A 27,878-nucleotide genomic window follows, 5' to 3' on the forward strand; every position below is an offset into this window, starting at 1 on the left:
GCGGAAGCTCCGGGGGTGGTGGCGCCGTTTTGGATCAGGTCCTGGCAGCTTAAGAAAAAAATGTGGCGTATTTATGTGAAACACTTGCAACTCGCCAAACCGGCCTTGCGGGAAAAAGTTCCCGAGAGACCGGATAATCACTTTTCCGTGATTTTTAGCCCTGAGACCGGAAAACACGGTACTCTGCCGTGCCAGGCGAGCGTGTGTTCTTACCTACCAACAAGCACCGTGGTGACAGGGCGCGTGCGCCGGCCGGCAGCGGCGGAAAGCGCGCGAGATTACCCAGCTGCTTTGCGTCCTCCCCGGGGGCGTCCGTGCGGGAGCTGAGCAAGCATGGGGAAGGTGAATGTGGCCAAGCTGCGGTACATGAGCCGCGATGACTTCAGGGTCCTGACCGCGGTAAGGCACGAGCCTTTCTTGCTTGTCCTCCGGTGGCGTCCTCCTCCTGCGCTTCTAAGGTCGCTGGAAACTGAACGTTAGGGCTCTGGTCTGCGGGTTGTTGCCCAGGCTGCGACCTGGGAACCGAGGTCTGACTTTCACTAAGCTTTGTGGAGAAAGACCTAATTTTTATCTAAAGGGTGAAAAGCCTTCCTATCTGCGTCTCCTTTTACCCCAGAAGCGCTTGCTTCTCTCTTAGGCCCCTGAGACCCAACCCGCCTAATGTTCCCTGTGATTCGCTCAAGAAAATGTACTTGTCTTAGGCTGTTCTGCAAAACAGAACAAAGAGTGCAAAACAGACAAAGGGGCAAGGAGATGCCTCTTCGTCAAGTAATCCAGTAAATAAATTAGTAATGTGATTACCAAGGAATAAGTAGCGGTAAGGTGACTACGGAAAAGGGAATAGAAAGTATCCATGTGGTGAGTTGTGTAGTGATGGAGACTGAATCCAAGAGTCCTTTATTTATTCTTAGTCCAACTACAAAGTTAGTTTGTGTCATGTTCCCAGTCCCGAACCAACGGCGTGTTACGCACAGGAGAAGAGGTGTCCTTGGAGAGAGTTGGAGGCAAATGAGAGCAAAAACCCAGGGATGGGAGGGAAAGTCTTCAAAGAAAGGAAAGGCTGGCATGTCTTGGTCTAATAGTTGGGGCTGTACATGGAAAACCTGAAAACCGAATCATGTAGACCCTTGCAGGCCTAGTAACGGTGTGTACGCAAGCCAATGAATGTTTTAATTAGGAAAAATGACAAAATCTGATTGTATAGTTTTAGTGTCATGGCACAGAGATCAGGGCATAAATCTAAGATTAGAATAAGTCAGTCCTTGTTGAGGAGTCACTGCTTTTTGATAAGGATGACTATGTAACATAATAGGATATGTAACGTGAATTGCCTGGGCCATGTATTATTTAAAGCCTTGGTAGTCACGTTTTTTGAAATTAAATAAGTAGCATTTACAATATCAATCAAATGCAAGATCTCATGAAATTTGGCATGCATTTCCCTTCTATAGCTTCCTTAGTTAACCTGGGCTTTTCTTTAAATAATATTTTTAAATAGTGACTTTCCTTCTCTTCTTATCAGCACATTCACTCATTTCTCAATGCGTGCCAAAAAAATAGGGTAGTCAAGAGGTGTATTGGAGGATTGGGAAAGCAAGGACAGAACATAAAAACGAGTTAAAAGTTTCAAGGGTTCAGTTACAGTGGTACACCAGAGTAATGGATTTTTCTGCCAGGATTTCTAAGCTTCCTAAGGAATTACCTAGACATTGAACTTAACCACTCCGGGTTCAGATAGATGCTACCGGTGTTGCCTTTTCTTGCTTACTCCCTCTTTCTAAGAACATCTTTGCCTCTCTGTCAGTTATTGTTTAACTTGTTGCACTTTCAACATGATCTCCTCCCCCCCCCACCCCATTTTTCCCATCCCATATATTTAAGACCTTTATTAACAGGTGCTTGCAGTTTGTTGACTTTTGAAAAAACTGAAGTTGTAAACTTAATTAAAAATGAAGTTCTTAAAAATTTCTACTTGACCAGATATGAAACAATTTAAAAACCATTAAAGATCCATTGGGAAAAAACAACAACAACAACAACAAAAAAAAAAACAAAAAAAAACAGGCCTTTTTTTCCTTAAGAAACACGTTTGTCACTACCAAAAGGAGACATCTTTAGGTAAAAATAATAAAAACCCCATGCTGCATAGATAATGCAGCTAGTTCTAGTGTATCTGGTCAGTGGGAAAAAAGCAAGCACTTACGTCTTCAGCTCCAATATTTGTTCATTTCTTATTGCTGGAATTTCATATTCCTTTCTTCTTGTTGGATGACCAAACTGGATGATGGTAGAGATGGTAAGCCGGCATTTCCTCAGCCCCGCCCTGCTCAGCCTTGGGTGCAGAAGAATTCCCAGCTGGTGGATCAGCTGCTTTTGTCCCTTTGCCATTTTGTGGTTCAGGGTTCTCTTGATGTCTGTGTCGGTAATTGAAGGTACAGCGATACCATCGTTGAGGTGGCTGCTGACCTTGGGTCTCATCTTGTTAGGTTTTCTTGTCCTCTTCATTGCTATCCTCTAGGCTGTCTTTGGCTAGGAGGCCCCTGTGGTATCGCGGTCTGTAACCCCGATAGATATACACTCTCAGTGGTCAGCCATGCCCTCCTCCACCCTGGTTGTCAGCACCCTCCATCACTTCTACTTGCACAGGAGAGTTGGAATACGGTGGTCGAGGCCCATAGAGTCAACGCATGTAGTAAAGTGGGAACCTTCGGCTGTTGGGCCTGGCCTTCAGGAGTGCTTTCCGAACCCTCATTCTTTACCCAACTCTCAGAATTCTGGCCGATTTGCTGCTAATTGCGTAGAGGACCCATCTATATAATGGTTACAGTTTGCTGCATATTTACAGCCTTGAACTGGAACTCCACCAAAGCCTGTAATATTTGCTGCCTCTGCACCCTGGTGTACAAATACGACTTCCTTGGTGTCATTCCTGTTGATGAAACCATATTCATTCCTTATATTGAACCATTTTACTGTTCCCAGAACCTTTCTTGTGATGAGCTTCTTGTCCCCACTGGTGGGCAGGTTTTCAGCTGCCCATGGAGCCAGGCTAGGTGCGTTGAGGGGAAGGGGATTTTGTCCTTGCTGCTCACAATTGCAGTGTTGGTGACTGGGGCCAGCAGCAACAGCTGTGGTTCCTCCCTGGGTATAATGGTGACTTGGGGCAGCGGTAGTAGGGCTTTCTGGGGTGTTTTCTTCTCTGCTACCAGTTGTTTATACTTTTAATAAACCTTTTTCTTCACTTCAAATTGTTGACTCTTCATTCCTTTTACCCTCCCATACTTTGTTGCCAGACTCTGCCATACTACTTCTTAAAATCTTTAATTAAATGGAGAACAGTCTAGAAAGGCTCCTCACATGAACCTCAGGCCTTCACACAATACACACACATGGAAAACACATGGCACATATACCACATATGAAGAAGAAAAAAATTGGAGGTGGACTCTCGAGACAGGGTTTCTGTGTGTAGCCTCTAACTCACAGAGATCTACCTGCTTCTGCCTACCGATCCTGGGATTAAAGGCGTGTGCCACTGCATCCGGCTGAAAAAAAAGGGATATTTAGTAGTCCTTACCTTCTAGTACATTCTTTCTAGTACATTCCTTCCAGTTTTAATTCTTTTTAATTTGTGTATTTTAGTAGGTTAATATCCTAAATGTAGCTTCTTTCTCCCTCTCCTCCCCCCCCCTCCTTTTCTGTAACTCTGGCTGTTCTGGAACTCACTATGTAGACCAGGTTGTCCTCTAATTGAGAGATCCATCTGCCTCTACTTCCTGAGTGATGGGATTAAAGACATACAACACCACTCATGGCTCTTCTTTGTATGTCTTTTGCCAAAGCATCTTCAAGAGTCATTTTTCTTGGCTCCTTGTCTCCTCCCCCCCCCCCCCCCCCCCCCCCCCCCCCCGGCAGAAATGTTTTCTGACCTTACTTGCCTGGGTTCCATCTTGCCATCACATGTTAACTATTCCTGTGGCAGTTGTTCCAAAACTTTTTTCTCCTGTATCCTTTCCTTGTATTCATTCTCTGATGTCTCTCCTTTCTTGAAAGTGATGTAAGAGTTTTTACTCTTAGAAGTTGAGAGACAACTTCAGTGATTAACTGTATTTAACATGGTGGAGTTAAGAATAATTATATTGTAGAATTACAGTCATGCACTACCTTTTTGTTTGGCCACAGAACAAGTGTTCAACAATAATCCCCTAAGATCATGCTCTCTAGTGACAGAACAGCCAGGTTAGTGCCAGGTAGTGAAAGACCCCAGCCTCACCCTAAGTTAAACATAGCTAACGCCATTTTGTGAGACACCACTGTTTTATAAAACTCTGAAGGCCAGATGAGAAACTGGAAAATTACTGAGAAATCCTAGCTGTGTCACCCACTTGGGATATCTGTGGTCAGGCTGCCCCAGTCATACTAAAAACAGTTTGTGTTAATCACTCTCATAGATATCTGTGAGACTGTTTCAGCTAAGATAGGGAAAAACAAAATAACAGGTGGCGGGCCACGTCAAGGGGTCATCCTACCCCCCTTGACCACCCAGTTCCTGGAATCTTGGTGCCCCTGCCAAACTTTGACGCAAATTGTGGTCTCGTGTAAACGTACCAATCAGCCCCCTGTAACCATGCCCTCTCGCTTCTGTACCAGTGCTTCTGCTCTAAAACCCTATAAAAAACCCCAGTTTTTCCCCAAGGAGGCGCGCAAGGTCCTCCCGAGTGACCTTGCTGCCCCGAGTACTCGTGAATCAAAATAAAAGCCTCTTGCTGTTTGCATCCGAATGGACTCGTTGTTCTTTGGGAGGGGGTCTCTCTGACGGAAGATACCCTCCGGGGATCTTTCAGTAGTACTTTGTAGCCTGCTTTGCTTAACAGTACATTTCTCACAATCTAGTCTTGATAGGCTACACAGCTGTGGCTAGAGATCTACTTACTCGGGAAAGTTTCCAAGAGGCTAATTTCTTAGCAGGGTTTTAATAGACAAGATTTTGTATTGCTTATTGTGGCGTGATTCCTTTACTTTCAGGTTGAAATGGGTATGAAGAACCATGAAATTGTTCCCTGCAGTTTGATTGCTTCTATAGCCAGCCTGAAACATGGTGGCTGTAATAAAGTTTTAAGAGAATTGGTGAAGCATAAACTTATAGCTTGGGAACGTACTAAAAGTGAGTATTTTATGCTACATTATTTGTCAGTCTTCACTTGATTGGCTTTCTGTAGAGCTGGCCTTCAAAGGGCATGAAGTGCAGGTTGCCTGGCAAGACAACCAAGAACTGACACTTTCTGCTCTATCAGATTGGTCAGAAACAATCAGAGTGTTAAATCTTTTATTCACCTGATTTAATTGTCATCTCTGAAGCTTACTGCCTCCTTCTGCTAACCTAGGCCAACTCCTGGAAGCTTCTAACCTCTGTCCAACCTAATCTAGGCCTGTGATGTTTTCAGCCTCCAAGACTGCTGAATAAGCTCACCCTTTCTTGATCTTTCTGAACTCTGGCTGGCTGGCTCAACGTAGCTTTTCTAGCTCAAACTCCTCTTCAAACTGACTGATTCTATCTAGCCTCTCTCTCTCGCCCCCTGAATTGCTTTGCTTGGCCTCAAACTAACTCTAGCAATCAGTTTTAATCTTCTGGCTCCTTCTCATTCTCTAGCTCATTCTGTCTTCACCTGTGTCTAGCTTGTTCTCTCTTCACCCTATCTGTGTAAAACTCTCTTAGTAAAACTGCCTCTGAATTCCACGAACTGAACTGCCACAAACTCACTTCCACTGCACTGCCTCTCAACTCACTGACTCAACTGAACTGCCTCACCAGAACTGACTAGTCTCCTGAGTGGTAGGTTTAAAGGTGTGTACCACCTAAGCTTTTTAATCAATACCAGTATGACCTTGAACTCCACTGCTTGCCGGGCTCCTTAGATTGAGGGCGTGTCTGTATTCCAACTGAAGTACACAGACATAGATGTTTTGATGTGTTCTCTTGCCAGAGCAGCCATGTTCTGAATTAAAATTCCTCTCCATGAGAGTCCACTGAAATCAAAGAGTGCATAGAAAGTGGAAAGACCACACTGCAGGACAAATGAGATGGTAATACAGTTGTCACGACCTTTAGAAAATCCAGCTTGTCACAGGACTCTAGAGCACGGCTTCCTAAGCCATCTGTGGTGAGGGCTGGCCTGTTGAAGATCTTAATAAACATAAGAGAAAGCAGTTTGGGAAAAGCAAAGAGGATAATGGTTATATACCAAAACAGGCATAAATCAGGGTCAAATTAATATAAAACATTTTGAACTTAAATACTTTCAGTTCGTGTGTGTATCTTGTCACAGACTCTCAAACTGGTGTCCATACATGAATCACACTATAAGTAGTTCTATAATAGAGAAGAAATTGGGAGCTAGGGTAAGTCATCATTCTCACCTAAGACTTCCAGTCTTTAAATGTTTGATTTATGTTGATGTGTGTTAATTGCTACGGTATAAATAAATAATGTTCTTACCTAATTTTTGTCTAGCTGTCCAGGGCTATCGGTTGACAAATGCTGGGTATGATTACTTAGCTTTGAAAACACTGTCTTCTAGACAGGTAATTGAGTCTGTTGGAAACCAGATGGGTGTTGGCAAAGAGTCAGGTATGTACTAATAGTATTGTTGAAACCTTTGACTTTGCTTAAGTTTTTATTTTACTTTGAGAAAGCAGTCTTTCTTTTTGTTTCATAGTGCAACAAAATAGTAAGCCAGAAAGTTGGCTGTAAGTAATTTAGATTAGGAACATAGTTTGTTATATTTATTAACAGTAATTTAGTAGGTGTACTTACCTCCATAAGTCTATCATTTCACCAATACCAAGAATTAATTTCCATTTGTTTTGGGTTTTTGTTTTGTTTTGTTTTGTTTTCTCCCCACTTTGGTGCTCTGGAATAAACCCAGGGTTCATTTATGCTAGCACATGATTTACCACTCAGCTGTATTCCAGGCCTTAATTTTCTTCTAATATTTTAAATCTTTGGCAAAAACTATATTTGCTCTTATTTTATATCTGCTAACTTACGTATTTATAGTAATTAAAAACATACACCAAAAGAAAGTAATGGAAGCTATAGTAAATATCAATACCCTGGGCACATTTTTCTCTCACAGCCACCCAGAACTAAAAGCATTTTAAAATATCATTGAACAAATAATTGTATATTCATTTACTTCCTCTGTGGAAGACAGGAATAGAGAATAGGAGATGATTCTTTTTGAATTGTGGCTTTATACAGTTTTTGTCCTGTGTAGTTTTTCCTATCTATGATTTATATTGTCTAAACTGAGGAAGCACAATTTAACTTGGAAATAAGATAATTATTAAGAAACCTACCCCAAAAGGGTTGCTGTGGAATTTTATATGGTTGAGTGCCTTCTGTGTTTCTATCTAAGCTATGTTACATATAATGCTAGATAAAATTCTGAGTTGGAGGGGAGACCATTTGCACATGAATATGAATGTATACGCACAGTAAATAGTCCTTTTAGGTAGCGTAACCTTCCTGTTGATTGCTTTTGCATTCAGTTATTTAAATTTAAATTATGAATTAACTATTGTAAATACTTCAATTACATGACATCTAAATCCTTAGGAAACAGATTCTAGTTAAAGTATTTTTTAATTTTTAAGAAACTAATTGAATGGTAAAATGGTGAGCATTAACAATACAAAAATAGAAAGTATAATAAAATCTAGTCTTATTTCAGATACACAATTCAGTTAATTTTCTGTTGATTATATCCTATAGCTAAGATTATTTCGTACTTAATCTGAGAAATTCTCAATGTAAATACAACTGCATTTATATGTATTCAGGATTCTTTTTATGTTTACATACAATTGTAACGAAGAGTGGAAATAAGCTTACTCTGGATCTTATCCTTTCATTTTTGTCTGCTTTTCGCTCTTGCTGATACCTACCCAGGGTTTTTCATAATTGTACAGTGCTATAGTGGAGGGTGACTCTGCAGTGATTTTTACCAGTTTCTGAGCAGTTTCATAAGAGTTTCATTCCTTCTTAGTCGTGAGTGGAAGTGAAAGTCCCTATCTTTAGATAGATTAAAATTTAGTGCTTTGGTGTGGGAAATTTTGAGGAGCACAATTTAGTCTAAATCAGAGTAAAAAAAAAAAGGTATATAGATTTTGATGTTACCAAGTTTCAAAAATATGTACTGATTTATATTCTCTCAATAAGATGGTAGCCTGTTTATAATAAAAATATTAAAATTTCTTACAGCCCTTAGAACTTGTTTTAAATATCAACATTACAGTTAACTTCAGCCAGGCGTAGTGGTGCGTGCCTTTGATCCCAGCACTTGGGGCAGAGGTAGGTGGATCTCTGTGAGTTTAAGGCCAGCCTGGTCTACAGAGTTCCATGACAGCCAGGGTGGTTATACAGAGAAACCCTGTCTCTGGGAAAGAAAAAAGAAGAAGAACTATTATAGTTGGCAAGGTACTTATTAAGAAGGCTTATTGGTCATCAAAGCAATTGAATTGAACATGTTGGAACAGAAGGTGTTAAATTGCTCCTCTTGGATTGAGGGTGTAATCTCATGATAGAACGCTGGCCTGTTATATGCAAAGCCTGTGTTGGATCCCTAGCACAGAGAGGGTGCAGGGGAGGTCACTTTTTTCACTAGAAATGCTTTCTTAATGAATTGAGTGATTGTTTTTACATAATGATAAATGTAAGCATTGAACATCTTTGAAAGAAAAAGTACCCTTTTTCTTTTATAGTTACATATAAACACGTTCTGGGTTGTCCTTAGGATCTAAAGTGTTTTGTCAAAGAAGCATTACTAGTAGGAAAGACAGTAGATACAGATGAAGGCAGATAAAAGTTGGATCTGTTTAACCCATTGCAGCAGAAGTATCCTAACAATGCTAACAAATCCTAACGTTTACAATTTTTGCTCTAGATATTTACATTGTTGCAAATGAAGAAGGGCAGCAGTTTGCACTGAAGCTTCACAGACTTGGAAGAACCTCCTTTCGAAATCTGAAAAACAAGCGTGATTACCATAAGCACAGGCATAATGTATCTTGGCTTTATTTATCTCGTCTCTCTGCCATGAAGGAATTTGCCTATATGAAGGTATTTTTTCATGGTTTTACATTTCTCAAAAAAAAAAAAAAAGATAACTGTAATTCATTTTAACCAAACATTATAAAAACCTTAATGATAAGCATCTTTCTTCCCCCTGACTCAGTCCCTACAGTCAACTTGAACTCTTGATTATACTCTTTTCCTGTGGCTTCCTCTTATGGCTTCTTCTTTATGAAGGCGTTTTATTGTTATGCAAATGTATGTGTGTGGCTCCATAAATGTCTTATTGAAAATGGTATCTGGAAATCATGGTGTTTTACAACTGAATTTAACAAAATGACATACTTCATTGTTTTTAGTTTTTGCTTTTACTTTTTTAAATTTTTTATATTAATTATAGTTAATTCACTTTGCATCCCAGCTGTAGCTCCCTCCTTCATTCCCTCCCAATTCCATCTTTCCTCCCTCATCTCCTCCCATGCTCCTCCCCAAGTCCACTGATAGGGGAGGTCCTCTTACCCTTCCATCTGACCCTAGCCTATCAGGTCTCATTAGGACTGGCTGCATTGTCTTCCTCTTTTTTACTTGTGTGTGTATGTATGCAACTTGCAGGATTCACTTATTTTATTTTTTATTTTTTCCCCACCATGAGGATTTTTGGGATGGAATGCAAGTCATTAGGCACCTTTACCCACTGGGCCGTCTCAGTGACCTAGGTTATCTTTGGATTGCTGTTTGATTTCCCACACAACAGAAAAAAAAAAAAAAAAAATAGTTAGTGAGAAGTACTATAGTGTGGAAGCAGCTGCTTCTTAGGAACTCAGCTTATTTCCTTTTGAGTAGTTTATTTAATCTGGCAGTTAAATTGTTAATAGTGGCAAGAGAATTTCTTAAAGCAGTATAATAAGCAATTCTGATATTATATGTTACACACTTTTATACTATAAGGAAGCATTTTACCAGAAACCATTTCCTCCAAACTATAGTGGTTGCTTTTTAAGTGTGTTCCCATTGAGGGTACAGAGAGATCCTGGCTGCACATAGTACTCGCCTTAAATGCATTGATATTTTCCCAAGACAAAAAGAATAAGATAAAGATTAAGCTGTGGATTGAGAGTTGCACTATACCTGTACTAGACATTTGAATTAAAGAGAATTTTGGAAATTGGTCAACAAAAGTACAGAAGTGGTTCAGACTGAAATAATCCATTGTATATAATTTTAAATTATGATTGGCATAGCAATGGTCTTATCCCAGCCTATAGGTAAGGTATGATGGCAGGAGATTGAGCATTAGTAGGATAGTCATGCATACGTGACGAATGCCCAGTAGACATGCTGGCCTTCCAGATGTCAGGGGAAGATGTGTGAATGGTCGAAAGTAACATCTGGCTCAGATCACCATGCTGTGTGTGCTTGTCACGTGCTGGCATCATGCATTGTACTCTGAAGAGCAGCGTCAGTGATTTACAGACTAAACGGCCTGGCCTTGAAGACGACCGACTTCTTAGGCCGGGAAACCCAAAACAAGATTTGTTTTTAGTTCAGTATCGTAAGCACATACCAACAAGTGACAGAAACTTAAAAAATAGAAAGGAAATATCCTAAGGGACTCAAGACTTTTTACATTCACAGTGATTGTACATTTTAAAAGGGAAAGGTAATTCAAGCAATCTTACACTTACATTTATGTATAGCTAATTCTTGAAGTAAGTAAACCGTGCATCCATGCATTAAATACCCTCAGGTTGACTAAAATTTTGCAAAGCCTTGTTTTAGGAAGATACAGTCTTTTTTTTTTTTTTTTTTTTTTTTTTTTTTTAACAGCATGATTGTATTAACTTCTCATATTTTCTGTTTTAGGCATTATATGAGAGGAAATTTCCAGTTCCAAAGCCGGTTGATTACAATCGCCATGCAGTGATTATGGAGCTTATCAATGGTTATCCCCTGTAAGTATTCATTAAGCTTGAAAGCTTAGGTCCTGACAAATAAATTCAAGGTTTGTGTTTTTTAAATAAAACGTTTCTGAGAGGTTACAAATTTCTAAAGAGATTTACAAAAATGAGTTGAAAACTCAGTTTCGTTCAGTTTATAATAACTACCATTTGTTCAGTATTTATGAATCTGTTTTGTTCAGCGGTGAACAAAACAGTTCGTGCCCTCGAACTGAACATAGTATATTTATTATATCAATAAATGCTATTGGTAAAAGTCAATGAAGAGGCTAGAGGTAGGAGATTGCTATTTAATGTAATATAGTCAGGAAAGTACCATTCACAGAGTGAAATCTTAGGAAATTAGCCAAAGCAATTTTCCAGTTAAAGGAAAGGCATTGGTTCTTGGGTGTTCACAGCCATGGTTGGAAAGAGAACAAAGCAGTATTAAGAGCATAGTGACTAAGGTGGGATGGGGCAGAAGAGGGGGAGATGTGATCAGTGAGATTTGAGAAATAATCAGGGAAGATAAGTTAGGAAACTTAAAGCAGTCCAGGCAAGAGATGGTAATAGCTCTTGGTCAGTGACAGTCATATCCACAGGTAGCAACATGAGTTATTCAGGATTGGATTTGGATGTGAAAGAAGTGGGAAATTGATAATGGTGAGGAAAGAAAATCTGAAAGGCATAGTGCCTTATAATTAAAGTGAAGTAATTATTTCAAGAAGAGAAAAGTTGACTGACTGGAAATGACTAAAGTTAAATTTAGCAGCATAGAAGAACTAAGTCTTGAACCATTTTGTTTAAATAAGGTGGAAGGAAGTCTGTTGAAAGTAGAATGAGTGAAATTAGAAAAAGCCGATGTAAAAAGATGATCTGTAAGGAAGATAGAAGGGAGGTGAGAGTGAAAAGCAGACAGGATAGGAGCAGGGTGTGACCTTTTAATAGGTGGGGCACCTATCTGACAAGAGGAAACTGGGAAGATTAGGAATGGAAATGACACAGGTACATTTTTATACTCATTCAAATAATGAACATGCACAAATAACCTATTCCTACTTTGAGGTGTCAGATACATCATGTTGAAGACCCTGCATCTGTGTATGATGAAGCTATGGAACTAATAGTCAAGCTGGGAAATCATGGACTGATTCATGGAGATTTCAATGAATTCAATCTCATGTTGGATAAAGATGACCACATCACCATGATTGATTTTCCACAGATGGTTTCCACTTCCCACCCGAATGCTGAATGGTATACATTAAAACTGATTCTAGTTGTGGATTTGTTTGTATATCATAGAATCATTTTTTTATTCATAATGTTCCAGTTTTCTATTGGGATCAATAAATGGTTTCAGTGACAAGAGTTTTGTTTTTTGATTAAAAGATATCTAGCTACTAGAATTTTCCCTTCGAGAAAAATCTTTAAAGAAAAAAAAATAAACTTAGACCCTTTTTTTTTTTTAAGATTTATTTATTATTTATACAACTTTCTGCCTGCACAACAGATCTTACTATAGATGGTTATGAGCCACCATGTGGTTGCTGGGAATTGAACTCAGGACCTTTGGAAGAACAGCGAGTGTTTTTAACCTGAGCCATTTCTCCAGCTCTAGACCCAATTTTAAACCTAATCATTATGCTTATCCTGTGTATTGGAAATCTAAATGAAACTGACTGTTCATTTATCTTATTTATATATAAACTACAATGTAGAGAACATTAAAAGAATTTGCACATAATATTCAAGTCAAGCCTTCTTAGCCATGTAGCCATTTGTTTAAACGGGAATTTAAGAAGAAGTCTGAGTTTTAAGAACAAAGTTTGTTCAGAAGTAAATACATGGGGAGGATATGCGTCATCCTGTATAGAGTAGATAAATGAAGAGTAGACCAAAAAAATTAAAAATGAATGTTTACTTTTACAGGTATTTTGACAGAGATGTTAAATGCATTAGAGAGTTCTTCATGAAACGTTTTGGCTATGAAAGTGAGCTCTACCCAACCTTTAGTGACATCAGGTCAGTATTAGCTTAATTCTAAAATTAATTCTTTCACCTGAAATAACGTCCAGATACAATTGCTATTGAATATCACCACTGTACCGTACATGAATGAAACTTGAAGATTTGAAAGTACTTACTGTCAGTATGTTAAAATACAACAGTTGAACTTTTGAGTGTTGAATTTATTTTTTTTAACTCAACATCTTTGAGTTTTGAATGCTGTATCAAATGTTCATAACCCATTTTTAAGAAAAATAAGTATCAAATCTTAAGGAATTAGTGTTCTCCATGTCTTTTAGGTGGTTTGTTGGTTTGTTTGTTTTGTTTTTTTTTTTTGGTTGGTTGTTGTTTTTTTAGGCAGGGTTTCTCTGTGTAGCCTTGGCTGTTCTGGGCTCACTATGTAGACCAGGCTGGCCGCAAGCTCAGAGAGCTGCCTGCCTCTGCGAGTGCTGGGATTACAGGCGTATGGTACCAAAGATTTTATTTTTTATTATTAGTATTTCTGTGTCTTAGTTAGGGTTCCAGTTGTTGTGATGAAACACCATGATCAAAATCAGCTCGGGTGTAAAGGTTTATTTGGCTCACAGGTTACAGTCCATCATCAGAGAAACCAAGGCAGGAACTGAAGAGAAGCCGGGGAGGAGTTCTGCCTATTGCCTTGCTCTCCCGTGGCTTGCTCAGTTTACCTTCTTAAACTTTGGAGGAGGTGGCACTACCCGCAGTGAGATGGACTCACATCACACAGAGTTAGGAAACTGCCCACAGGCTGGCCTTTAGGCCAGTGTGGTGGGGACATTTTCTCAGTTGGGTTCCCCCTCCCATATGATTCTAGTCTGTGTTAAACACTAATCAGCACATGCGTATGTGCACGTAAGCGCAAGTGCGCAGAGGCTAGAAGAGAGATCCCGGAGCTGTGGCTGCAGCCCAGCCATAGTGGGTTCAAATTATGTACATTTCCAGGGTTAATTTTTATCTATTGGTTTATATATACTTAAGATATTTACTGTTTTGAGATTTTTTTGTTTTTTTGTTTTTGTTTTTGTTTTTGAGTCGGGTTTTTCTGTGTAGTGTTTTTACAAAAGTAATCTTTAGCCCTTTTCTGAAAGTTAATTTACCAAATTAAAAGTCAACTGGTTTCTGTACTCTTTGTATTATTGTGTTGCTTTTTAGTCGTTTTATTCTTCAAAAATCTTTATTTGCATAGTTAAGTAATTTAAATAATGTGTTTAAAATTAAATTACAGAAGGACGATTGAACTCACTTCAAATTTATCATGTATTAGAGTGCTGCTGTTTTGTTTTGTTTTGTTTTTTCTGTTTTATTCAATGCTAATACCTTCATTCCATAGGAGGGAGGATTCTCTTGATGTTGAGGTCTCTGCCAGTGGTTACACAAAGGAAATGCAAGCAGATGATGAACTGCTACATCCTGTAGGTCCAGATGATAAAGTTACTGAAACAGAAGAGGAATCTGACTTCTCCTCTTCTGATGAGGAGATGTTCGAAAAAGCCAAAGTCTGGAGGTCAGAAATGGAGAATGAACAGAACCCAGTAGATGAATCAGATGGTTCCTGTTGTGTATCTGCAGACAACAACCAAGTAAAGGAAGTCTGTTTACCAGAGGAGAGTGCTGATGTGCCCAGTTTTGAAATGACTGACTTAAATGAAGCCTTAGACGAAATGAAAAGGCAGGTTCTTACACATAGGTCTGTCACTGGGTTTTCTGAGGAGAGCAATGGAACTGAAAGTGATATCAGACATGATGGCCAGTCAGGTCAGTGGAGAAGCCCTACCGACTGTGAAGAGTGTGAGGATGAATGCCCCCACCTGATTGCCTTGTCGTCATTGAACAAGGAGTTCAGGCCTTTCAGGTATAGATTTTTGTTGGTTTTTTACCTTTAATCTTGTTTTTGATGGAGGGATATTAGAAAAAGAACAAATGATATGACATAATTGTGTTATGCCATCATTTTGTATAAAAATGAAAGTTAACTTTTTATATTGAAACAAATTTGTATTTTCAGTTGGTCTGATTACCATACTCTATTGACTAAATTTTACAGAAATCTACCTTAATGTAAAACTGATGACCACTTAGTAGAACTATCGTAGGTCTGGTAAGCAGATCTGTTTTTAGACAGGGTAAAGTGTTCTGTTTCATGAATGTACCTAATGTGTGTTTAAACTACGAAGAGGTGTGTATGTATGTGAGACTTGCATTCAGTGAACGTGATTTCTGTGTGAATTACCCACTGAGACTATTTCTTGGTGCTTTAGTTCTTTTTGTTTTGGGGGTTTTGTTGTTGTTGAGGCAGGGTTTCCCTGTGTAGCCTTAGTTGTTCTAGAATTCACTCTGTAGATAAGGCTAGCCTCAAAATTTATGAGATCCACCTGCCTCTGTGTGCCTGAGTGCTGGGATTAAAGGAGTGTGTCACCACTACCTGGTGCTTTGGGCCTTTTATTGATTTGTTTGTTTGTTTGTTTGTTTTATTTTGTTTTTTAATGTGTACTTAAAGCCACATAATAGTATTACGATATAAGAATTTTTTTTGTGTTGAAATGTTGTTAAGCTGAACTTAAATTAGCAAAAGTCCTGAAATCTAATTTTTAGGTTTGGGATAGTTTATCCAGAAGCAAACAATAGTTTGCTGCAATAGTGATTTTATTTATTTCAAAAATTAATCTGACAAAACTGGATTAGCAGAGCATTGTTAAGCATTTTCCAGTGCATGTTCAGGGGTACACCCCTAGTCTTTTAGAATTACTGTATTAAATTAATTTTTAAAAAAGAAAAACTTTGCTTTTTATATCATGATCCCAACTAATACTTTTCAAAACCTTGACAAACATCTTTAAAAAGTTTCATTCACCTGACATCTGTAACCTTAACATTACCAAAAAAGAAACTCTTCTTTCTACACTCTTACAAAAGACACTAGACAGAAAATTAAGAAGCTAAGAAACTGACTCATTCTTTCCTCCACAGAAAGGTAATTATTAAATAATCTAACCCATTCACGAAATGGCTCTCTGTGTCTGCTCTGCTGTCTTCTGTCATATCGCTGCATATCTATGTATGATTGAGATAGAAACTTCCTTAACATTTCTATTTTGATAACTAGAGGCAGCTTTGTTCCTCTGGACTTTTGTCCTCTTCTGTTTCTACAGGTGAACCCATGGCAAGTAAGAAGCTCTGTGTATTAGGCCTTCACCATAATCCCCATTTCCTCCCATGTGATCACCTGGTGTCCCTGCTACCACCAAATATTCAAATGTTCATTAAACCATCTTCACAGTTACTGTTTATGATGTCCAAACCCCATAGCTTCCTCCTCCACAGTTGTCATAACTAATTCATAGTACCTGCTCCAGTTTCTGTGTTTAGGTTCAGCACTATTTCCATTTTCATAACCAGGGTAGCTCCAAAATTGCCACCTCCAGGTCCTCCTTCAAACCTGTTAAATCTGTGCGTCTTAAGGACACCTTTATTTTTGCAATTTTGTTTCTGAAGTAAAATGTGAGAATTGTGTTCCTTTTCCACATAGGTCTGTGTGGGTGACTGCCATTTATAAACTTGGAAAATTAAAGCAGAAGGATAAGAAAAAGTCAGCTAGTGGAAGAGTTTGCTGTGATACCAGATTTTTATCTCGTTTGGTCCATGTTGTCTAGACCAAATAGAATCAATAGGAAATTTATTAAGGATACTCCTACTTACTCTGGACTCATCCTAATAACGTGTTAATGATTTGAAGGAAAATTAAAAATGTGTTTGCCAAATATAGCTTAGAAACAAAAATATGTAAAGTATGCCATTTGCCCATATGATTGCATAGTAAGATCTCCAGTGACTGTTTTCCAGTGTCTCAAGGATATCAGTACCATTTAGCAACAACCCTAGAGGAGATCAAAGTATGGTTTTTAGCAAATGTACTAACACTTTCATACCTTTAAAAAGTTGAAAATTTATAAAATCAGCCATGTTAAGCCTAGGATTGGCTTTATGACGACCTTGCCTTTGAATCCCTGTAAACTGAACTGCCAGGTCTACAGTGAGCTGGAAACTCAGGGACAGCACTAACTCAGCACTAACCTGGTTCAAGAGACAGAAGAGTATTTATGTCCTGGCTTAAATACGGGCAGAGGGGATTCTCTTACTTTGCCAGTATATTTCAGATTTCACACCTACTCACATTGGGAGGACAGTTTGCTTTACTCAGTTTACCAATTCAGAAGCACCTTTTCAGGTATATACCTTGAATACTGTCTAGCAAAAAACTATATAGGGTTAATAGTATTATAAGCAGAAATGCGGTTAATGATTTGTTCTTACTCAAAAAATACTGTAAATTTTTATTTCTTAAGTAGTCATGTAAACAGAGAATATAGAAGCAAAATAGAAGTTGCAGGGCCAGGGAAATGGTTCAGCAGATCAAGTCACTTGTATCTAGCCTGACCCAAGTTCGATTCTCAGGACCCACATGGTAGAAGGAAGAACTGACTGACCCCTGTAAATTGTTCTCTGATCTCCACTTGTACATTGTGGCATGGGCCATTCACACACAAAGGCAAATAAATGAAATTTTTAAAAAAATAGATTTTCAGAAAAATGATGGCTATTAGAAGTTAATGTTTTCTGAGTTCTTATGCATTGTTTCTATTAAAATATTGAGCACTAAAAGCATAGATATATCTATGATTGTGGTTTTCAACAGACTCACAGTGCAGTTTCAGAGAGCTGTCTCTGGATGAGCATCATGGTGTACACTAAATCCTTGCATTAGCAGTTGGGGCCTGGAAGCCTGAGGCAGGAGCATCAGCCTTGGCTACAAATGAGACCCTGTCTCAGAAAGAGGATGACAATATTGTATCTCTCTGTACTATGTCTGCTTTTGTTCAGAAGGTGGCAAGAAAGAAACAACTGAGATATTTGTATAATTTAGTGATAAACACAAATGAGCTGTAGGGAAATGGACACATTTCAGTTATAAATCATTCTCTTTGGAAAGTGGTGAATTTTTTTCCAGAACATTCTGTGGATGTTAATATAGTGGACTGAATTCCATGTAGTTTCACAAGATAAACTGTATTTCTTAAATTTTATTATAGAGATGAAGACAGTATGAGGAGTGTTACTCAGCACAGAACAAGAACCTTGAGTATTGCATCTACAGGCAGTATCCTAAGCTGTTCAACAATTCCTCCAGTAAGTATACACTTGTGCCACCTGTTTGGACCAGGGCTGTGGATAGAGTAGTAAGCTTGGGTACAGTCTTAGATATTTGGATCTCATGTTAATGTTAGAGAGTTATCAGCATGCACAAGTTAGTAAGAAGCAAGAGGTTTCACTTTGCCAGGAATAAGCAAAGCTTCCAAGGATAGGGCATCAAATAAATTAGTTTGAATTTGAGGGATAAAATGTTACATATTTTGGATCCAGATGGGAATTTTGCAGTTTCCAATGTGATTCAGTCTTTAATTTTATTTATTTTGGGGGGGAATGGAGGATTGTTCGAGACAAGTTTTCTCTGTGTAGCCTTGGCTGTCCTGAACTTGCTTTGTAGACCAGGCTGGCCTGGAACTCACAGAGATCTGCCTGCCTCTGCCTCCAGTATGCTGGGATTAAAAGTATGTGCCACTATGCTCAACCATTCTTCAATTTTTTTTTTATATTATGGATTTTTCTTTTTTTATTTTATTAATTACAGTTTATTCACTTTGTATCCCCCCTGTACCTCTCTCCCACCTCCCCTCCCAATCCCAACCTCCTTCTTCCCCACCTGTGTCCCTCTCCCAGTTCTAATTTGTGCTGCCTTCCATGAGGTTCACATAAATCTTGTTGTGCCTGTTTAAATAGGCATTAAGCTCTCTGGTTCTTTTCTCTTTATCAAGCTCTCATGGCCAAAGGCTGGTCTTAAAAATGTGTGATGGTATCATAGTCTTCAAGTCTTTTGTCGTGAGCTATGTGAATTGTAATATATGTGCCTGTGTTCTAAGAAAGTGATAAGACTCTCAGCCTAACTCCATGAACAATATTTTTGTGCAGACAAGGCTGGCCTCAACATTCTATTTTTTAAATTAAAATTTATGTATTTATTCATTCATTCATTCATTCACTTTACATCCTGGTTGTAGTCCCATCCCTCCTCACCTCCCAGTCCCACCCTCCCTCCTTCACTCCTCCCCTTTTCCTCAGAAAAGGGGAGCTCTCCTTCCTATCTACCCCCAGCTCATCAAGTCGAATCAGGACTGAGTATGTCCTCTTCCTCTGTGGCCTGACAAGCAGTCCTGCCAGAGGCCAATCAAAAAGGTGCAAGACACTCTGTGTCAGATGCAGTCTCAGCTTCCCTTACTTGACGCATAGGATGCCTCGGCTGCCCATCAGCTACATCTTTGTAGGGCAGTTTTCTCTCACCCCAGATCCTTCCCAGTTCTCTTCCCTCCCTAATCAACACCCTTTCCTTTGCTCTTGATCCTCATGCTTCTGCCTCTCAACAGCTAGGATTACAAGTTGTACACCCAACTTCTGAGGAAATTTTTCTCGTACTGTTTTCCTTTTATTTTGTTAAAATAAAATGACGAGAGGAAAACTGTTAGCTCAATGGGCTTGAAATTTTGGAATTTATACAAGACAAAAGGGAGTTCCTTGAAATTAACTATAAAATCTGTTCCTCTTTCATTCTCTTTTATCTACCTATTTATTGGCCATTTGCATTGCTAGAGGTCAAATCTAGGTTCTTCTGAATGCTAAACCCAACACGGCCACTAATCATTTGTAAATTCTGTTCTTGAGAACTTGTAACAGAATCAAGTAATTAAGGTATGATGCCTTTTAATACATATACATGTGGCTGTTTCTAATGGGAGAATGTTTTTACTTTTAACAACACATGTGATGGTTTTAATCATTTTTTTATACTTGTTAAAACAACATATTTTACTTCATGTTGTATCCAGGTTTTTCTTGTTTAAAAAAATTACCTTGTAGGATTTGTATATTGTTCTGAATTGGGCCTATAGAAAAAGAAAAGGTCGTTCTGAACTGAATATTCCCAAAAAAAGTTTCAGTCTTTTCAGTCATGATTTGTACAGATGGCATTTAATTAGTGACTTGGATTTTTACTTGTCAGCTATGAAACAATGTTCTGCATCTCTAGAAAATCCTGTGAAGACTTCCCATGAGTGACTGCTGCCCTCAGTCCTGTTTTCAATAACTAGTACCACAAACAAGATGTTGTTATATGATTCCAGCATTAGTTGGCGAAGGCAGGAGGATTAGAAGATCAAGCTTAATCTGGCTACATTCCAGTTTAAGGGCACCCAGGCTACATGAGACTTTGTTTCAAAAATAAATGAATGAATGAACGAATAAACAAGCAAAAAAATAAAAATGTCTTTCACCGAGAAAGAAGAACTATTTCACCTTGTTTTTCTCCTCAGTGTTCATGGTGATAACTAGGTGGCGCTATGGTGATCTGTACGTTCAACTATTGTGTATTTCTGCAAGGAATATACATTTTTAATTTGTATAAAAGCTTCTAGTTTATCTGCTAGTTCACATGGTGTCACTAGGGCCTTAAAAATTCATTCTCAGCATGCAAATTTGAAATGTATTAGCAATGTAAATCTTTGTTTTAATGATTTTTCTGCTTTTTATCAAAATGATTATCAGTAATACTAATTTACAAAATCTTTCCAGGAACTTGTGAAGCAGAAGGTGAAACGTCAGCTGACAAGGCAGCAGAGGTCAGCTGCCAGACGCCGGCTGCAGAAAGGAGAAGCCAACGTGTTTACCAAGCAGCGGAGGGAAAACATGCAGAATATTAAATCGAGTTTGGAAGCAGCCAGCTTTTGGGGAGATTAATATGTTTCTGAATTTTTTTTTTTTTTTTTTTTTTAAACACTGTAATTCTACTTTGAGCCAGGATGTTGCTCCTTTTTGGATCAAAGTCAGTATTTATAGAAATAAATCCCTCTTAGACTATAAATTTGACTCATGAGTAATTAATAGTAATTCCGCTAAGCATTCTGGTTTTTTTTTGTTTTTTTTTTTTAAGTTCTTCAGATAACTAAAGTCTAAAATAACATGGGTTTGAAAGTTTGAATAAAAAAACTTTATTAGCAATATCTGCAAACTGTTGGAATCATTTCTATTTTATGGCTTCAGGTCCTGGCTATACGTGTAATTAATAGACCAAGCTGTAGTACTGTCTTCCTCTCTTCAGTTGATCATGTTGGGTTTTGCTGTATCAGTGCATTGGTTTTAGAATTCTGTGAGACAGCACACACTTGGCCACTGGAGTGAACTGAGTGCCTTCTGTTTAGTCAGGGTAAGTCAGCAGTGGGTGATTAGTCAGACTTCAGCCTGTTTGATGCTGTCTCCATTGCCTGTGTGTGGTCATAGGTTAGGAAACTTGACGTGGTCCTACCAGGATTTTTATATTTGGCAGCCCTTCCCCAGGTTTGAGCAGAGAGTAAGAGGGAATGAAGACTGAAAGGTTCTTTCCCATTTCCTTGTATGCATGGCTCCAGAATGTGTTCCTACCTCAGTATTAACAAGTGTTTAATACAGGAAAGAAAATAACAAACATTCCTCAGGCGTGTTCTAATTCAGTGATAGTGACTGACATCCCTGAGCAGACCTATAGGAGATGCTCTTCGCAAGAAATGACCACCAGATGGCAGTGTCTGCCAACAATGGCCGACAGGACGGCTGGTCTGAGAAACAAAAATACTGCTTTTCTGTAAAAACATAGATTCTCTTTTGCTTAAGTGAAATTAACTCTTTTGGCCATTCACAGCTGGTCCTTATCTAAATTCATTTAACTATGTGGCTGTAAGAATATATCAGGTACACTTTCTTTGAAAATTATACTGACTGGGAATGTGGCAGCCCTGCTTCAGTTGTTTCTTTAAGCTGAGGTACTTATTTTTATATTCTGCCAAAGGTATTTTTGTAACATAATGTTGAAGACAGTTTACTAAGACCACAGAATGTTTATTTTGTAATACATTTTCTTATATCCAAAGTGTTGAAAGCAAATTGGGAATAAAAGTGTATGACTTCATCCTTCTTGGCTTTATTTTGTTGACTGAGTTGAGTACCTGCTTAAGAAACCCTTTTCTATTTGATAAAATAAGAAGATAGATTTACATGGTTCTTACCGTTATTAGCCTAAGATTTCAAGTCACCTACTCAACAAATTCAAATCAGAAACAGGATTCAACCTAATAGACAAAGATCTGTAGTTACTATAGCTTTAGTACTAAGTGATAAGGAATTTGAATTTGTGAGGAGGGTTCTATTTGGAAACAAGGATCTGATTGCAACCGTTGGGGGGAAAAAGTTTATCTTTCCAGACAAGTTCTAACCTACATGTTTCAAAATATCCGTAGTCAACAAGGAAAAAACAAAACTAAACCCATCCCTAATGTATTAAGGCTGTCTGTCTTAAGTATAAATACTCCTTGGGGGCCCAGGGTGTACAAGGCCTTGTTTGGTTCACAGCACAGGTGGGGATAGTCTAGGCTTTCCAGTTTTAGATCTTTACATCAAATACCTTCTGTAGCCTTTCAGTTCATTCTTTTGATTTGTAAAGGAGGGACACTTAGAAGACTAGATGGAAGAATCTTTGTAAAAAGGACTAGAGCTGTAACTCAATGGTAGAGTGTTTCTTTTACTTTTGTGATACTTGGGATGTGTACACACTAAAAGCCTTACAAAGAAGCAGGGTGGTGATACCTTCCTTTAATCCCAAGCATGCAGGAGGCATCCTGGTCTACAGAGCTCCAGGACAGCCAGAGCTACACAGAATGACTGTCTCAAAAGAGAAGTAAATAGCCAGGCATGGAGGCACACAGCAGGTGGACCATGGAGTTTGAGAGTTCCAGGCCAGCCAGGGCTACTCAGAGAAACCTTGTGTTGGGATCTGGTGGGGGGCGGGGGGGGGGGAGCTTAATGTAGTGCCTAAAACATAGTGTGAATTTAGTGAGTACCCTAAAGTTACTAAAGAAATGTCACTACACTAACCATCTTTTCTAGTATTACCACAACGCAGACCAGGTTAGCATAGCTGAAGCGGTAGGTCAGGATCTGCCCAGAACTGTACCTACCAAAACATGTCTGATAGAAGCTTTACTTTCCAGTTTCTTGAATAGTTGGCTTTGTTCCCATTAAAGGTTTCTCCATGCACATGTAGCTTATATTTGTAATAACCTGATATTGGTATACTGATGTATTCAGCATGCAGCTGGCTTCGAGCTTAGTCCAGAACCACAGAATGTTCACAGGGTTAGTGCAGCTTAAAATAACTATTCGAGGTAAATTTTCTGACAACTATCCAATTAATCTCTGATGTTATATCTGGGTTTTAGGAATATAGCCACTTTTAGCATGAGCAGAGGCTCATTATCAATATTCTTTGTCCCTCAAAACACTTAATAGAGCAGTAGGCTATATCTTACTTTGCCTTTGCTTTGCTATATGAAGTGCCATCTTAACAACTGGGTAGAGAGTTGGAGGTTAAAAGAATGGACCTCATAGTTGTGTGATAACCAAGAGTGTGGGAATAGCCCTGAAGTGCGGGGAACTTAGAAAACTAGCATTTGCAAAGATTCTTGGTGTCATTATTTTTAAGTCTTTCACCTTAATATTGTAAACTGCAGATGGTAGTGCTATTACAGCATGTTAAATTGTTTTTGTTTTAATATATAGAGGAAGGAGGTGGTTCGCTGGGTGGAGTGCTGGCTGTGCAGGTGTGAGAATCTCCACTTTGATTCTTAGTGTCCGTGTAGGAAAAGCCACACACTGTGTTGCATGTCTGTAATTCCAGTGCTGGGGTGTTGAGGATCAGAAGTAGGTTGGTTCCCAGAAATTAGCCAGCCAATTTAGCCGAAACAGCAAGCTTCAACTTCATTAAGAGCAACTTTCAAGAAGGTGAAGAGCAATTGAGGAAGACAGTGTTGACCTGTGGCTTACACACACACACACACACACACACACACACACACACACGGTGAGTGCACTCAAACACACACAATTCCATAACAATTAAATTGGTGTCAATGAATTTCTTTAAAGTATACCTCATTGATATGCTGAAGTATGCTTGGTATGATTACCACAATACATGCTTCCTTTTTTATAAAAAGAAAGTGACTGCTTAATGCCAAACTGCTATAATTCTACTGCTGGTCTTACATTAAGAGTATGCTATTCCTACATCTATTTTCCAAAACCGTGGTAGTGTAGGTACCAGGGGAAAGGTACATGGGTTTTTAAGATAAAATTTGGCTGATCACCTCAGATGCCTGTGATCTCAGCACTCTGGGAGGCAGAAGGCGGATCTCTGTGAGGCCAGCCTGGTCTACAAAGTGAGTTCAGGACAGCCAAGATGACACAGAGAAACCTTGTCTTGAAAACAAACAAACAAGACTAAGCAGACCAACCTTATGACAGAAAGAAGTCTACTTAAGAGCCTCGTACCAATCTGATGCTGATGAACAAATCTCAAAAAAAAGTCTTAAGGGGGAGGCTACTGTTAGCAGGGGAGGTGATCTGTGGAAGAAGGATTTGGTTGGATAGATAGACTGAAAAGGATGGAATGCAAAGGAGGAAGTCATCCAGAAAATTAGAAGACAGTAGTGTGATTTCTGTGCTGTAGTCAAAAGAGACCACGTCACAGAAGAAATCTGCGGAATGGAAAATGATGCATTAGTGAAATGCTTCTAGGAAAAAAGCAACTAGGTTTCAAGCAACACAGGGACTTGATTTTAAAGAGAAATAGATGGGCTCAGGGACACCATCAATGTTAAGAATGATTTGAAAGGAATCTGGACTGAAAATTGAAAGTCAGAAAGCATTGTGGAACAGGGTCTATTCTATCATACCAGAGTTACAGAGATTCTCTATAACTTCATTGTAATTGTGGCTGTAAGCAAGCATCTTTGGATGTCAACTTTCTTGTCCGAAGTCACAGAATGAGTAAGGTTGGGAGAGGGTTGATGGCAAGATGGAACTGGTGAATAATAAAAAGGTGAATTGCAGGACGGTTGCCTTTGGGATGGTTTGGAGCTTGTACCTGATTGGCGTCTCTAGCACTGCTGGGCACCGTACCTGTCTTACCTTACAGGCACGAAGAACTGCTAAGGAGACAGTCCACACAACCAGATTTTGATGTCTATCCTGCCGTGCCTTGGTACCTTCCTTTTTAGGAAGCACAGCCTTTCTTTTCACATGTTCAAGAACACCCATCCCAAGAAGGTAAAAGTGCTCTATGAAAACATTCTTGTAGTTTGGGGGAGGGAGTCACAGGAGGGAGTAAGGTTACCCGAGTACTTTTAGAGGAGCAGAAGAATTTATTATTTTGTCCTTTGGGCTTTCCCTAGGTTATAACTTGTGGGAAAATACCCCACCGCCCCCTTGTGTGCTGTTTCTTATTCCTCCTTAAACCATTTTTGAAAAGATGCAGTTCTTCTTTGTCAGCAGAATGCTTGCTAAGTGCAGTCAGTACTCTGGTCACGAGACATAGGAAGTGCATGGAAATGATAGTTTACAGTGTGAAGTGGAAGGGCATGAGGCTTTTATCTTAATATATCCATAAGTAGCTGGAGCTGAATTGTCTACTGATGATGTAACCTTTACAGGAAACTTCATCTAAAATAGATGAATCTGTGAAAATACTGGTTGCAGGAACCTTGTATCATCAACTAATCTCATACTTCAGTCATTTGTCTGTAACCAATAAACATCCTCTGTTTTAACCTAATACTTTTCTCCTAGTCTTTCTTTCTCTTAATATATTATGAGTATATAATGAATATATGCATTCACTTTAATTTATTCTGCACAAACATACTTCCAGAAACATGAATTTTAAAAAATGATGTCTCAGCCCCCGGCACACTCTGTGGAAGACCCCATCCTCTTCATTTAAGAAGTGTCTCAAAGACCGTGGGAGTTCAATAGCCTCTCCGCAAACAAATCTCTCTCCATAGACACATCTTCAATCTTTTTTTTTTTTTCCTTCAAACAACCAACTGTATAAATCCCAGCCTTGGAGGGAGCAAATTTGAGAGGAACTAATAGTTAATCTTTGAAGGTAAATATCACAATAAAAGCCATTGGCAAAATCTATTTTATAAACCAAAATTATCCCTTTCAAAACATGAATTGTTCTGGAAGTCAGCCAGCCACCATTAAAGTATCTTTTCAGTTTTCACGGACACATATGTAATAACCAAATGTCTTTACAGTATTATCTCCAATCTTATGAAACGGAACAGCCAAATTATTCCAGTTTTAAACAATTCCAAGTTTATTCTCAAAAAATGTTAACCAGTGAGCAAAATCTTCCCTAATTATATGATTGAACTGTAAAAGCGTTTTTTAAAGAACAAGCTGTGCTTCTCTTGGAGACCAAATTTGAAGATAAGGCTGGAAAATTGGTCATATAAGACTATATGACAGCATATGTCCTTTCAAGAGAAATGGACCGAACAAGGGCACTGCTAGGTGAAAACTTTATTTTTATAGTGTTTTTTGTTTGTTTGTTTTGTTTTTGTTGTTGTTGTTGTTGTTTGATTTTGTTTTTTGTTGTTGTTTTTGTTTGTTTGTTTGTTTGGTTGGTTGGTTGGTTGGTTGGTTTTGGTCATGAGGGTGAACTCGGACATCCTAGCAAGGATAAAGGACATTTTTATAACTGCCCTTTAAACATATTTTTCTATAAAAATGAAATGTACATCCCATTTTTCTGAAGATGGGATATTCATTATTTTTCTCTTTATCATTTGGTTCAACAGACTACTTGTTATTGACAAGTTCCTAATATAGCCAGATATCAATGGATGAAAGGTCTGGAGTAAAGTCTCACTATGTTACTTGTGGTTTTAAACTTTTGTTTGTAGAAAGTGTCAGTAATTACCTTTTTGGCTGTTTCTCATACATGCCTCTATACAAGCACCTCATTGGTCTCCTCCCAAAAGACAGTAAGCAGACGCTAAGCAATTTATTCACTTCTTTTAATTATTAAAGTTGGAGCTTAGCAACCACTCATCCTTCCTCCTGGCTTCTTTATTGCTGAGGTGAAGCAAAGCTGACACTAAACCTCAACATTTCAACAACTACTGAGTCTTCTTCTTTCCCCCTGGGAAACTTTCCTCCCTGGGAAACTCTGCCTATCATGGCTTTGACCCTCACTTGCCTGTTTCCCATTTCATCCTTCCAGTTCACCTTGCCCACCTTCATTGGAATCTGTCAGTTTCTGTAAACCCTTCACTCTCTGTCTTAACACATTAACTCCTCTTGAGTTCATCTATTTTGTCATAAACATTTTAGCATCAAGGTATAAGCATGTAAACGAAAAAATTATTTCAAGGAGGATAATTATTATTCTAGCTCTCAATCAGGGTCCTCCTTCCCTCCCTCCCTCAGTCATCTGATTCATTAGAAATAAAAATATGTCAGTGACCACTAAAATTGCTCACTGAATAAAGGTGTTTGGCGTACAAGCCTGGCTACCTGAGTTGCATCAGCAGAATCCCTTCAAGGAGAGATCCAGCTCCACAAGGCTCCTCTGGCCTCCATGTGTGTTCCAAGGCATGTACACCTCACACTCATTATGTACTTCCTCCCTTACATACAGCAGTCATAATTTTTTAAAAAGAGCGTGGGTTGGTTGAGGCCAGAACTACAGGCCTGTTCTTTGAAGCTGACAAGTCATGGACTGAAGCCTAACCAGCAGTCCCATTCCCTGCCTTGACAATATTGACAATATTGGACCTTCTTAGGAGTACAGCACACTATTGGCACGAGGAGAGGTTTCTTTTTCATTTTCAATTAATGGTTACCCTAAGTTACATTTA

The 27,878-nt window shown here is 38.8% G+C and overlaps 1 protein-coding gene and 1 pseudogene across 1 annotated transcript; one reads left to right on the forward strand and one right to left on the reverse strand.

Moving 5' to 3' along the window:
• The first annotated feature begins 278 nt into the window (after positions 1-278).
• Positions 279-22,084, forward strand: Riok2 (RIO kinase 2). The gene is made up of 10 exons (XM_055616126.1): positions 279-399; positions 5,026-5,164; positions 6,512-6,628; positions 8,946-9,121; positions 10,937-11,025; positions 12,076-12,267; positions 12,943-13,035; positions 14,369-14,890; positions 18,126-18,222; positions 20,716-22,084. The coding sequence occupies exons 1-10, from the start codon at positions 334-336 to the stop codon at positions 20,878-20,880; spliced, it is 1,656 nt and encodes a 551-aa protein (XP_055472101.1). The 5' UTR covers positions 279-333; the 3' UTR covers positions 20,881-22,084.
• Positions 2,183-3,858, reverse strand: LOC129683227 (Y-box-binding protein 1-like; annotated as a pseudogene).
• Positions 22,085-27,878: the final 5,794 nt, after the last annotated feature.

This window comes from Psammomys obesus, unplaced genomic scaffold (assembly GCF_907164565.1).
Source record: "Psammomys obesus unplaced genomic scaffold, mPsaObe1.curated_primary_1811, whole genome shotgun sequence".
NCBI lineage: Eukaryota > Metazoa > Chordata > Mammalia > Rodentia > Muridae > Psammomys > Psammomys obesus.

Bases quoted from the DNA above. Each gene is read 5' to 3' on its own strand.
- Riok2 (XM_055616126.1), top strand. From the start codon at position 334: ATGGGGAAGGTGAATGTGGCCAAGCTGCGGTACATGAGCCGCGATGAC. The intron at 11,026-12,075 runs GTAAGTATTCAT...TCCTACTTTGAG, and splicing joins CTTATCAATGGTTATCCCCT to GTGTCAGATACATCATGTTG. The intron at 18,223-20,715 runs GTAAGTATACAC...AAATCTTTCCAG, and splicing joins GCTGTTCAACAATTCCTCCA to GAACTTGTGAAGCAGAAGGT.